At 39.7% G+C, this 12,422-nt stretch overlaps 2 protein-coding genes across 2 annotated transcripts in view; both read right to left on the bottom strand.

The window, feature by feature from the left end:
* acox3 (acyl-CoA oxidase 3, pristanoyl) overlaps positions 1-12,422 on the bottom strand; it is a 34,762-nt gene that overhangs the window by 17,979 nt on the left and 4,361 nt on the right. The window contains exons 2-7 of the mRNA XM_034856926.1: positions 4,168-4,346; positions 2,117-2,214; positions 1,871-2,006; positions 1,015-1,089; positions 736-825; positions 9-119 (exon numbers count right to left, since the gene is read on the bottom strand). Of these exons, the coding sequence (XP_034712817.1) occupies positions 9-119; positions 736-825; positions 1,015-1,089; positions 1,871-2,006; positions 2,117-2,214; positions 4,168-4,287 (630 nt within the window). The 5' untranslated portion in view covers positions 4,288-4,346. The remainder of the gene's footprint in view (positions 1-8; positions 120-735; positions 826-1,014; positions 1,090-1,870; positions 2,007-2,116; positions 2,215-4,167; positions 4,347-12,422) is intronic.
* The window catches only part of LOC117935220 (peroxisomal acyl-coenzyme A oxidase 3-like), a 7,998-nt gene continuing 4,364 nt past the window's right edge, over positions 8,789-12,422 (bottom strand). The window contains exons 8-16 of the mRNA XM_034857360.1: positions 12,361-12,420; positions 12,153-12,273; positions 11,951-12,073; positions 11,175-11,288; positions 10,893-11,008; positions 10,536-10,710; positions 10,377-10,444; positions 9,633-9,719; positions 8,789-8,936 (exon numbers count right to left, since the gene is read on the bottom strand). Coding sequence (XP_034713251.1) covers positions 8,817-8,936; positions 9,633-9,719; positions 10,377-10,444; positions 10,536-10,710; positions 10,893-11,008; positions 11,175-11,288; positions 11,951-12,073; positions 12,153-12,273; positions 12,361-12,420 — 984 coding nt within the window. The 3' untranslated portion in view covers positions 8,789-8,816. The remainder of the gene's footprint in view (positions 8,937-9,632; positions 9,720-10,376; positions 10,445-10,535; positions 10,711-10,892; positions 11,009-11,174; positions 11,289-11,950; positions 12,074-12,152; positions 12,274-12,360; positions 12,421-12,422) is intronic.

Raw genomic sequence — 12,422 nt, forward strand, 5'->3', positions numbered from 1 at the left:
TGGCACACCTGGTCGGGTGTGTAGAGCTGAGCGAACACCACAGCGTGGGTCGCAGTCTTACCCATGTTCCCCACCCAGCACTTGGCGGCCTCAAAGTCCGGAGTGTTGATCACAAACTCCTACAAAGTAGAAAAGTAAACAGAAAATAAGTCAGAATCCCCCCCAATACATCCCGGTAAAATCTGACAAGGTTGGAAGGAGCAGTAAACCAGAAACGTTTTACCAGGATTTATTTTATCAGATGACGGTTTGAGGACCAAAACGTTACTAAAGTGAACACAAGTGATACCAGTGTGTCAGGATTTTTGCTTATTTTCTGTCAATAAGACTGTCTGGTGTGCAAGAACATTTTCAGAAATTGATTTAGATGATCAATTAAGACTACATTTTGTAAATATTTTTTTCTAATTCTTGCTTTTCTCGCGTGAAATATGGGAAAACTTTAAAAAGATATTCAAATACAACTGAGATCAAATTTCCAAGCCTGGTTGCTATTTGTTTATATTCATTGTTTGTGTGATTTTAGCCTGTTAGTCACTATACATAACAGGTGTTCCTGATGGATTAATGGCCCTGCTGGCAACCTGACAAATTCAAAACTGCGACAAGCAACAACAGAAACACACTACATAAAGGAAAAATGACATACCTACTGTAGATACTTTTATGCTGTCATGTTGCCATTTAACATTTACAAGACATATTTTGTGTGTGTCTGGTGGTGCGTGCTCTGACCTGGGTGGAGGGGTCAAAGGTCGCTGTGGTCCTCATGGCTCTGGTGTTGCTGCCATGGCTCAGCTCAGTCATTCCAAAGCATCCAAACATCTACAAGCAGACACATGCAGTTGCGTTTCAGAGTTAATGTTGATCATTCAGCATCTTATACATCTATAGGGGCAGGATCATTGTAGACCCTCCCTGTACTGCATTGTCCTGTTAGACGGCCATTAATAACGCAGTAGAACAACTGTAAAATGGAGTTATTGGCAGCGGGAAGCTGTGTTGAACTCCTACCGTCATGTCTTGACTGTTTTCAACATAGTTGCTGTGTCTCCTTGATCCTAAGTTGGCGAGAGTTGATCCATAAATCTGAAACCAAGATGTTTTTTTAATTATCTTTTACAGGGATGAGACTATGAATTCAAAAGAAAAGTAAAGTTACTAGCTAAAAGTTTGGGAGAGATCCAAAAAACTATTCATACATTTATTTAAGTCTACAGTTAGCATATCTGTGACACTGTACTTTAAGGGGTGCTTTGAGCTGAACGCTAACATGGTGATGTTTAGTAAGCAATTTCTCCATGTTTAGCATCTTAAGCTAGCGTGTTGTCAGACTTACCCAATTGCGAGTTTAGCTGAGTTTTTCATGTATTTGGTCATAAACTATTGGATAGTTAGTCCAAATGTTTACCTGATGATGGTGTTAGATGAAAAGGTATTAGCCTACAGCATGTGGGAACCATGAATGTCCATAGTAAATGTATTTGTATAATATCAATAGAAACTGAGCTATTTTAGTCTGGACCAAAGTGTCTTACTGACTGATTCACGTTGCAATCTATAGAGCTATGCCACTAACCTGGTTAAACGCCAACAGTGATATACAGTAGGTAATTTTAAAAAGAAAATTACAGATGAAAAATATCACTATTTAGGTTGGAGTACTAGTTGCATGTTGGAGAACAGCAAAGTACAGGCCCTGTACAGTATTGGGGCATAGTCAATGTGGAAAGATTATTAATAAAGAAATTAATTATTAATTAATTAGTTATTGCTAGGTTGATCAAATGATAGTATACATTTAAATTATCCTCTCAAATTTTTGATAAACCCATATTCAATTCCACCACAGCCATCAATGCACATTCACCTCTTTGTTGAGATAATACTTGGCCGCCAAGGCACAGTCATACATGCCCAGGCAACTATTGAGAATCACACCCTTCCAGGGGTTAGCCAGCACCTCTTCTTTTGTCAGAAAGTTGTAGCGGAAGAGCTGCTTTAACCTGTGAGTTTTGATCTGAAGGTTTATTTTCTCTATGTATACATTACATAGATAAGGACATGATATATAACATTTGCTGTCACTGGTGGTTGCACGTGGTTATGGGGATACCTGAAGAAGGTCAGCTCTCTCATTTTCTCGAGAGGGACGTCTTCACCGGGCCGACGTGCAAACAGAGGGTCATTTTCAAGTGCTTTGAACACATGTTGCTGTAGCACAGAGAAGAAGAGAAGTGATCAGGATTTGAAGAGGAACATTAGGATGACATGAGGTACCAAACATACAGAAGCCCTAAAAGGCAAGGTCAAAAAGAAATTGCTTGCAAAGTGGACCAAAACCTTAAAAAAGTTCATCTTCTATGTAGAAGATGTTATCTCCTACGTGGAGACGTACGTAGGAGATCACATCTTGAAGTTTATCTCCTACATACCTTTTGTTTATGCTACATGGGGATGAACTTTCAACTCCTTTTGTATTGTGCACTAAGCGCTACATTCTGCACACCTTTCTCACTCTCAAATCCGCCCAATTAGCCTAAAGGTTTATCTCAAATGTAGGTGGGAGAAAAACTTTCAAATATCATCACCTACGTTAGGGATACCATCTCAAACTCTATATACTCCGGTGTTGGCAAATTTCTTCACCTTGCCATTCAAGTGAAAAAAAATGATGTTCTCTTATATAGAGAATGACATAATCAATGTTTTGGCTAACCCTGTACATAGTTCTGTCAGATTCTCCTCCAGACTGTGGAACCATTGGCGAACATGGCTGTATATTAGACACTGAACATTGTGAAAGACTTTGTTTTTTCTTGCATTTTGTATTTTCTGTGTTTGTGTATGTTTTTATTGTGATATGGATCCCTCTGGGTCTGAAATAAAGTTTTTTATACAAATCATTTAAAAGTTAAGTAATGGTGCTTGTAAGAAACAGCAGTTGAAAAACATTCTCATATAGTTGTCTTAGGTAAAGAATGAACACTGAACCCCAGATTTTAAGCCAACATAAACTAGAAGTCATTAAAGTTCTCCTGCTGTTTGAGGGATTTTTGTAAAAAAACAACAACAAAAAACTATACGTTTCCAACTGTTTAAGGAGAATTAGTGATAAGGATACAATATTGTTGTCCAGTTTAAGTGAATGTGCTCATTTATGTGATAGGAGTTATATAGTTGGCTTATTGAGCTTACAAATGATAACCGTTCCAAATCTTCCTCCATTCGCTCCCAGTGTTAAACATCCTTGACATTTCTCAGCGGTACGCAGAGGTAACCTCTTTTCTGAATCGCTGATATACCCACATATTTAAGTTTATCCACCTAGATAATGATAATAATGAGAAAGGCAGGGCAAACTGTAGGGAGATGAACTACAGATGTGACGTGTTGTTGTGCTGGTTGTCTCTCAGACTGTCCCATGCGCTCACATATCTCGCTGCTTCTACAGCGCTTACACTATTTTGTCAGAGTAGATGTTGCATTTTTGTCTGGTCAGAGAGTAAATCAAAATCTGTAAATTTACATTTAATTCTAAAAGGAACTGAGTTCCGATGTGTTGTGTGCTGCATTGACTCTCTGTCTGTCTGTCTGCCTCTTTCTCTCTTTCTCTGTTTGTCTGACTGTCTGTTTCTCTTTCTGTCTTTCAGTTCAATTTGCTTTATTGGCATGGACAAAGAAAACATGTTGTGTTTGCCTGTCTGAATGTTTGTCTGTCTACCTGTCTCTCTCCCTTCCTCCCTGTCTGTCTGTCTGTCTGTCTGTCTTTCTCTTCCTCCACCCCACCCTCCCACCCTGTCTGTATCTCCTTCTCTCCCTGTTTGTCTCTCTCTGTCTGTCTCAGAGAGAGCATTTTAGCTATTCAACATTCCCACGCATTTTCTACTTATATTCTGTGACTTTCTTGATAGTAAGTCTGTTCACACCATAATCTATACCCCTGGGTCTTGAAAATACAATGTTTTAGTTTTGTTTTTGTTTTTATCTGCGTTTAGTAAAAGTCTTAGGTCTTTAAGAGCCTCTTGCAGAATGTCATTTAATGGCACGGTGTGAGGTTCGAGTCCAGCCTCGGGATCTTTGTTGCAGGTCATTCAAGTAGCAATTGTGTAGAACTATTGAAGCTATTACAAAAAAACATTCCTAACAACAAAGAGCCATTGATACCTTGAATGCAATGATTTCCTCTCCGTCCAAGAAGCAGAGCATGTCCTTCCAGTTGAAGGACGCTTTGTTCCTGTAGATATCCAGCGGGCCACTGGGAAAGTCAGCCACTTTATCAGCCATCTTCTTGTGTTCAGACTGAAGGGGTTCACCGAGCAGGGAAATAAGGCACTTTGCTCTTTCTGAATAAAGAAGAAACATTGGAGGCGATTTTTGAGTCTCTGAGAAGTGTGAAGAGTGTCTAGACCTACTCTATCTGCAAAGTGTCCATTCATGACTTTTAATAATTATAATAATAATGTATGCTTGACTGAGGTACAACCATCTCCTGACAATATAAATAAGATTGCACTGAAATTTTCTTCAATCAAAGCAACCTCCGTAGTTCAGCTGCTATTTATACAGAGCAGAGTTCAAGGTTTCCTCCAGACGTTTGTGTACCTACAGGTTTACAGAGCATGGACAGAGTGGTCTGTTACACTGGAAGATGGCCAGATGATGATGTTAGACATTTTAGGTAAAGCATGTCTGAAACCCACTTCGATTGATTTGGTATCTCCGTTAGCTGGGGCCATAACCACAGCTCTTCTTCCTGGAGTCCACCCAAAACTTGTACAGCTATACATTTCCTTGCATGATTGCATTAAAAACAACCCCAAAACACAACAACATTCAACTCAACACAACACAGGACCTAGTTTAAATTAGTCACAGAATGTATATGTCAGATTATGATTTTAATCACTGGTAGTCAGACCAAACCAAAGCACACATACAACCCTTAATGAGAGAACTGCTCAGCTAGGACATGTTCTTCAAGTAATATTTCTTTAAGATTTGTGAAAGCTTTATTCTATTTGTTAAAATGCAACAACAACAAAAGAACTCAGGACTACATTATCCCAATACAATTTCATATTTGTGACACCTTTATTTCCTGACACCTTTTACTGTCTGTAACTGTGGCCTGTGTTAGAGGTACCTCAGTCTGAATCAACAGAGGTACATTTCCAGGATAATTGACAGAAATCTTCTTTATTGCATTTTCAAAAAACAAAATAAAGCTTTCACAAACCTGAAACCTGAAAGTGTGTTTTAAATGATCTTTAGGCTTTCTGGGATAATGCAGTTCTGATTTGATAAGTTTAAGTAGAATGTTTTTTATCTGGACCTGGTCCTATGTGGTCTTGATGTGAAAATGATTGAAAGAAATAGTGAAATGTCCCTTTATTGCATTTTCAAAAATAGAATAAAGCTTTAACAAATAGAATAAAGCTTTCACAAATCCCAAAGTGGCTTTCAGACAGCTTTAATCCTTAACCTAAAATGTTAAAACCTATTGCTATTATTGTGTAGTTATGTCTTACCTTATGTCAGCTTCCCCTGTTGATATCACTGTCTCTCTTCTTCTGAAGTAAGAAATGACATGAATACAGATGCTGCTCCTCAATGAAGGAGAGAGAGAGAGAAATGCACACACACACGCACGCACGCACACACACACACACAGACAAACACAGACCTGGACTATAAATATAATTAATATAAGTCAATCTTGTGTTAATGTCCAAATCAGTTTATTGTGTTCTTTCTGAATACTTGGACATATTGTATTCATAACTTTGGCAATGTTGTCATTCTAATGTCATGGCTTTTAAATTACAGAGAGAGAGAGAGAGACTTAGAGAGACAGAGAGAGAGAGAGAGAGAGAGAGAGAGAGAGAGAGAGAGAGAGAGAGAGAGAGAGAGTAAACGGGAAAGTAAATACTGTATTTTTATGTGTTTTATATAGTGAGTGGCTATATAAACAGAGGTATGTGAAAAACATCTCGGTCTGGCTGCAATCCATTGAAAACTAGACTGTTTGGATCTTTTCCAGTTTCTAAAATGTGAAACATTTTCTGCATTGAGGACTTTTACTTTTTATACTTTCTTTCCATTTTCCTGATGATACTTACATGCTTTAACTTAGGTAACATTTTCAATGCAGGACTTTTACATAAGTTAAGGATCTGAAAACTTCTTCCACCACTTCTACCATCAAGCACTGACCCATGTCAACACCCAATCAACGCTGAGATTACATTACATGATCCATGTCCAAGTACATTCAACCCAAAGGACTAGTTAATCCCCGATCTCCTTTAGTAGGGCCACGAACATGCGTTTCCTGAGTGAAAGGGAATGCGCTCTAATAAGTCAGTGTGTAAGCACTTACAGTAATAAATACGTGGAATACGAATAACGGCTCATTATTTTTCACCACCTGCTCATGCATATATTGTAACTGTTGCTGGTGTTCATGTTTTCATCGTCGTTGGTGCGCGATCATGGAGCGCTTGTATCACGTTATATGCGCCAGCAATGCTGTTGACATTACTTAGAATTCTGAGTAATGTCAACAACGTAGGTTGGTGGTGCGTAGTGTCTGTCTCCCCATGATCACGGGGAGACAGACAATACGCACCATAGCTTCAAATATAAAACATATTCAGATCATTTAGGTTCCCTCTTTTACGTTGTTCCTTGCTGGACACTGTATATTTTTGGTTTCATTACCTCATTCAATAGTTTTGTATATACTTTTTTTTTTCTTCATTTTTCAGCTATGCAATTCTCCTATTTCCGATCATAGTAGAACTGCACATCTTAAATAAACTTTATTGGAATTGTGATTTGACAAAAAAACAACATATTCATGTTTAGTGTGCGCAGCCACATGTAAATGTAATACGTAATGTGAGTTAACAGTGTAAAAGGTTAACAAGAAACGAACAGTGTCTACCCAGTTTAATACTTCAGAATCGGGTATGGTTCCAAGGTGGTCCGTCAGGGTGAATGATGATGTGTTGTTCTTATTTTATTCCTGATAAAAGTTTTGCAAAGCAGATTTTTCTGAATATTTTAAATCCCGTATTGTTAACATCATATTCATAACAAGGGTCTAGAGAGAAACCATTGAGCCTACATATTGAGGGAAAAAACAACTATAAAGAGTATGCAATGTTCTCTTGGCCAGTTCCTTTCACCTCGTCATAAAAACTGCATGCCTTCCATTTGTTATTGTCAGGTCTATGCTGCACAACACTAAACACAACACTAACGCAGTGTCTCACAATGCCCAACAAACTCATTCAGTTACTAAAGACAAAAAGTTAAACACTTGCATTTTAACATGTTTTTTTATTTAATATGATACAGTAAATAGATAGCTGAAAAGTAAACATATTTAACGATGTTTTTGTATTTTACTTTGACATGATTTGTTTGGAAAATTTGATTAAAAAAAGTTTCCTGTTCATTTTGTGTATTCATTCCCTCTTTGTTCCCTGTTATTTGTTTTATGATTATGTGTTGATGTTCTTTCTATGTTCTGTTTGGGTTTTTCTAGTTCCATCTTTGTGTATGTTTTAATGCTTTAGTATCCTGATTTACTTTGCTGTGCCTGTAGTTTCTTGTGTCTTGTCTTGTTTTACTGCCTGCCTTGAGTTTTCCTGCCTCTGTGATAGTCTGCCCCGCCCTGTTGTGTTCCACCTGTTCCTCAGCCCTCATGTCACCTGTCCCTCGTTTCTCCCTTGTAACCTCGTGTATTTAGTCTGTGTGCTTGCTTGGCCAATCGGCCATTATCTGTCTTCTCTCTCACGACATGTCTGGACAATTTGGAAGGATTCCAACAGCAGAAGTTACTTTTCAACTCAATCAAACCATTTTTTAAAGAGGGAGTGACCTGGATACCTCGCCTTATACGCACTAAGCGTTTGTTTTTGTTTGTTGAATATTTTCTTTTGCCCTCTCACTCTCGCATTCCCCACTCACTCACAAAGCTGGCAACCACCTAGATCTCATATTCCCTAGAAAGAGCTCTTCATCCAACCTCACTGTTTCTCCACTCCATACCTCAGGACACTTCTTCTTCTCCTACTCATCTAGAAATATTTGTTGTCATAGGGCATGGTGGGGCGGCCGTTTTGTGCATTTCACCATTGAAATAGGAAGTGGGTGTAACTTGTGTGTACATTGTCCAATTGGCTCAGAACTTTTCATGATTCATAAGACTCAAACCCTCAGGACATTTACAGACCAAAATTGACTGTCATAGCGCCCCCTAGTGGCAACAGGGAGTAAACTATACACGCTATACTTTAACAAACTACTCAGAGATTTCATTTGATCGACTTCAAATTCAATCTTTCATCTGAAGACCAACGATGAAAAGGTATTAAAAGTAAAACTTTTGGTCCAACGATGTGGGCGTGGCTGCCATTACTATGTAATTATTACATTATTACAATAATCCGATTTTACATGAAACGTATGTGTTGTCTGCATGTGATATTGAGTAATTTGTAACTGTGATCCTTCTTTACAGGGTCATATGAAACTTTACATCCACTCAATTTCCACATTCTTATTACATCCCATTAGACACATTTCACATTATTCAACTATGAAATACATAAACTCAAAAAAAATTTACATCAACATCTCTACTCTAATTATGATGTTTGTTGAGACGATTATAGGACTCTAGTAAGGGTCAGTTAGATTGTTGCATGTCAAGTATGATCAGAAAAAAAACACAGAAAAGCCTGTGGTTGTACAGAACTCTTTGTAAACCTGTAGATAAAGGTTGTGAGGTTGTTGAGTGGGTCCTAGAGTTTTGGACGGAGGGATCCGACCACCGGCTTGTCTGAGCAGAACTCTTTCCACCAGGAAGGCCGTTCCAGCACCTGGCTGCCCTGCATCACTGTCGACCACAGGTTCTTGTAAAGCTACGTGAGGGAGAAACAAGATGATGATGATGTGCTCACTGTTAAGAAAAGGTTTCCTTTTATTCTACTTATTTTGACTTGGAAAGAAATGGTAACTCCAATTTTGGGAGGGCAACCCCAGACACATGGTAAGGTCTAAGAACTATGATTGATTACAAACCCATCTCCCCCCTTCTTGTCAAGTGGTGTTTTGTCTATAGCAAGACAGCTAAACACATTTTATGATGATTGGCAGTCAACAATCAAAAACAGCTGAAGCAGAGGTTGAATGGATCTTATTCAACCTGTGTCTGGCTCAGTCTGTGATACCTATATGCTTCAAGAAGTCTACTATCATTCCTGTGCCCGAGAAAACAAGAGCAGACTGCTTGAAGACAACCGCCCAGTGACACTCACCTGTAGTCATTAAATACTTTGAGTGGTTAAGGATTACATCTTCTCCTAACTATCCAGCCCAGTGGACCCAATACAGTTTGCCTACCGTCCCATTTGGTCAGTGGAAGACAGCATAGCGCACATCCACCCCACCACCCAATCTCACAGAAATGAAGCTATGCGAGATTGCCGTTCATGGACTACAGATCAGTGCAAGACACCCTAGCTCCCTTCGGGCTCGTCACAAAGCTCATGGAACTTGGATTAAACACCTCACTGTGCGTTTTTCCTGACACACCTTTAAGTTGTGTATGTTTTTACCTGTCCATCAGCGTTGCCAATAGGTGAGTTGAGAATGAAATCAGTGGGTGCCAAAACATCCACCAGTGCTACTGCATCATCTTTCAGCTGGAGGAGACACACAGACAGAGAAGGTCCGGTTGAGCTTAAAGTTAAGTGTGGGGGCAACAGCATGACTTCATCATTCAGCTTAATGAAGACAGTCAAGAAGTATGGACGGACACAAGAAAGGGACCTCATAACAATAAACACTATACAATATTATACCATGTCCACAGGGTGTCCATTAGGTAAGGGTTAATGTCTGACGAGGTTTATTAGGGGGAATTAATGGATGATGGCGAGGTCAGAACCAGCCAACGCGCTGCTAAGTCCATGGAGGGACACCTCCAAGGGCATTTACCTGCTTATACTATGGTCACTTGCCAATCTTTTTTTTGTTAATCATTAATTTATATTTTAATACATTTAATATTAATTTGATATATTTTAGTTAGGTGATATAGGACACCAACTATTCAGTCCTATTTACTGGAGCAGTGAACAACATTTTCATTGCATAAAAACCTTAAGGGATGGGAACGATTTTTCAAACCCTTAGGTGTTACCAGGGAAACATTTGGAGTTATGTTTGAAAAAAATACGTAGATTTGGATTGTAAAATGCGTGAAAATATAAATTTAAGGCCTTAAAAATGGAGGTGTCCATTACCAGGTAATAAGGTAATTAACCCTTACGTATGGTTTAGATGGAATGTTTCTGTACCTGGGAGCAGAGAGTGAGAATGGCCATCTGGACAAACTCTGTGGGCTCCCTTCCACTGAAGTAATTACCTGTACAGGAACAAAACTGTGTTACAAATATCAATACAACGGAATGTGATATCTAGATTGATGCATGTAGTACATAAAGTCCATAACACACCCTGGTAGAGTGTGGCCATGTGGTTGCTGAGGCTCCACAGCCCATACAGGGCACACAGCTTGCTTAGAACAGGTCTGAGACCAGCTGGTGTGTCCGTATCAGTAGTCAGCTCATGAAACCTCTGGAGGCAGTTGTGTTCTATGTAGGCCATGGCCAGGGAGCGACAGTAGTAGACCTAAACCCACAAAATTAATAGTATAGTTTTAATTTCAGCTATAAACTCAGAAAACTATTATCACAGTTCAATTCTACACTTAAAAAATGTACCAAAAATATGCTTAGTGAAATTCTCAGCAGCTTCAGACATAAAGGCTCTGTGCAGTGGAATGCAGTGGTGTGTCTCTGTGTGTGTCTTACCTGGCTGTCGTTTCGGGCCTCAAACTCATCCTTTCCCGAGGCCACCTCCTGCCTCAGCTTCTTCTGGCTCTCTTCCAGCAGGAAACACACCAGCCACTTATAGGCTGCCAGTGGCACTGATATGATGAACAAAGAGTACACTCACTATGTTAAACTGAGAAACAACGCTGGAAATGCAATCGGTAGAATTTTTGTATCTGTGATATTTAGATAACTGGTTAAAGGTATATTTAGAGATCATGTTGACTTCAGGGATGAATCCCCTCTGAGTTCTAAAAGTACCTGCAGAGTCCATACACTCCTCCATTGCTCTCGCTGTGAACCTGCTTTCCAGGATCGTGTGGGAATCATCCAGGAAATCCACAGTGTGAAGAGGAGACACAATGCGCACGCCATCTGAAACCGCACAACACGGCAGATGAAACTTTACAAATCAGAGTTCCTGTGCTCTGCCATACATGATTTAATTGTCTTACTGTACACACAATAGTTACGTAGAATTAAAAAAGAATAAAACTAGCGATTGTGACCATAAACTCAATATTAAATTGACTACTGAGGAAATACAAAATCCAGTGAGAAGTAGGGTAATTTTCCCATAGCCTGCTATAGAAACTGACTTATTTTTGTAACCAGTAGACCAGTAACCAGTAGTAGCAGCCTCCTGCTGGAAATTAGATAGAATGCAGGAGGCACTTCTGGATTGGCTTCACTTTTCAGACCCTTCTGAGCTTCTTCTATTATTTTTACAGTCTATGGCCAACCCCAATTATGTAAACGATTATCACGATTGGCTAGATGGTGATAGGTGAAGAATGCTAGTGACTGGGCCTTAACAGTGCGATAACATTGGCCGGCGCATCAGCACTAGCAACTGCAGGAGAACGTCATGTCAGTCACTGATAAGCAATACAATTACCAATCGGCACAACCCTTGTGAAAAATTCAACTTTCAAGTTAGCCCTTTGAAGATGTAACTACAGTGTTACATCTCGCCACCACGTGCTGTCTCTGACATTAAAGGCTCCAACTAATCCTTCAGTGCATAGGGGACTGACCGCGATGTTTTGCATGGAGCCAGCTGAGCAGATAGTTGCTGGTCTGTTGCAGCAAGACGTTGTTGTCTCCTTCATATGTGCAGTTTGGGTCATTGTCATTACGCAGATCACCGAGCCTGTTCACTGAGAAAGAGAGAGCCGTTAGGTAGGGGTGTGTGTGTGTGTGTGTGTTAGTTTGTGTGAGTGTGTGTGAGAGACTGACTGGCCAGGTATCCATGTCCACCGCAGGCCTCCCTACACTCCTGGATGCCCCTCTGAGCAATCCACGATCCCAGTGGTTTACTGGAGCAGCCTATAGCATGGATCTCCCTGCCCATCTCTGCCTGGAATACACAAAGGCATATTAGACTATAGTTTATACAGTATGCTCACTCTGGATATAGACACACATGCGCATCATCTTAACTCACTTGTCTGTCACTCTTCTCCCTCATCATCTGTCCAATCTGGAACTCAACAAAGTTCATGAAGA

The sequence above is a fragment of the Etheostoma cragini genome, chromosome 19, assembly GCF_013103735.1.
Source record: "Etheostoma cragini isolate CJK2018 chromosome 19, CSU_Ecrag_1.0, whole genome shotgun sequence".
Lineage (NCBI taxonomy): Eukaryota > Metazoa > Chordata > Actinopteri > Perciformes > Percidae > Etheostoma > Etheostoma cragini.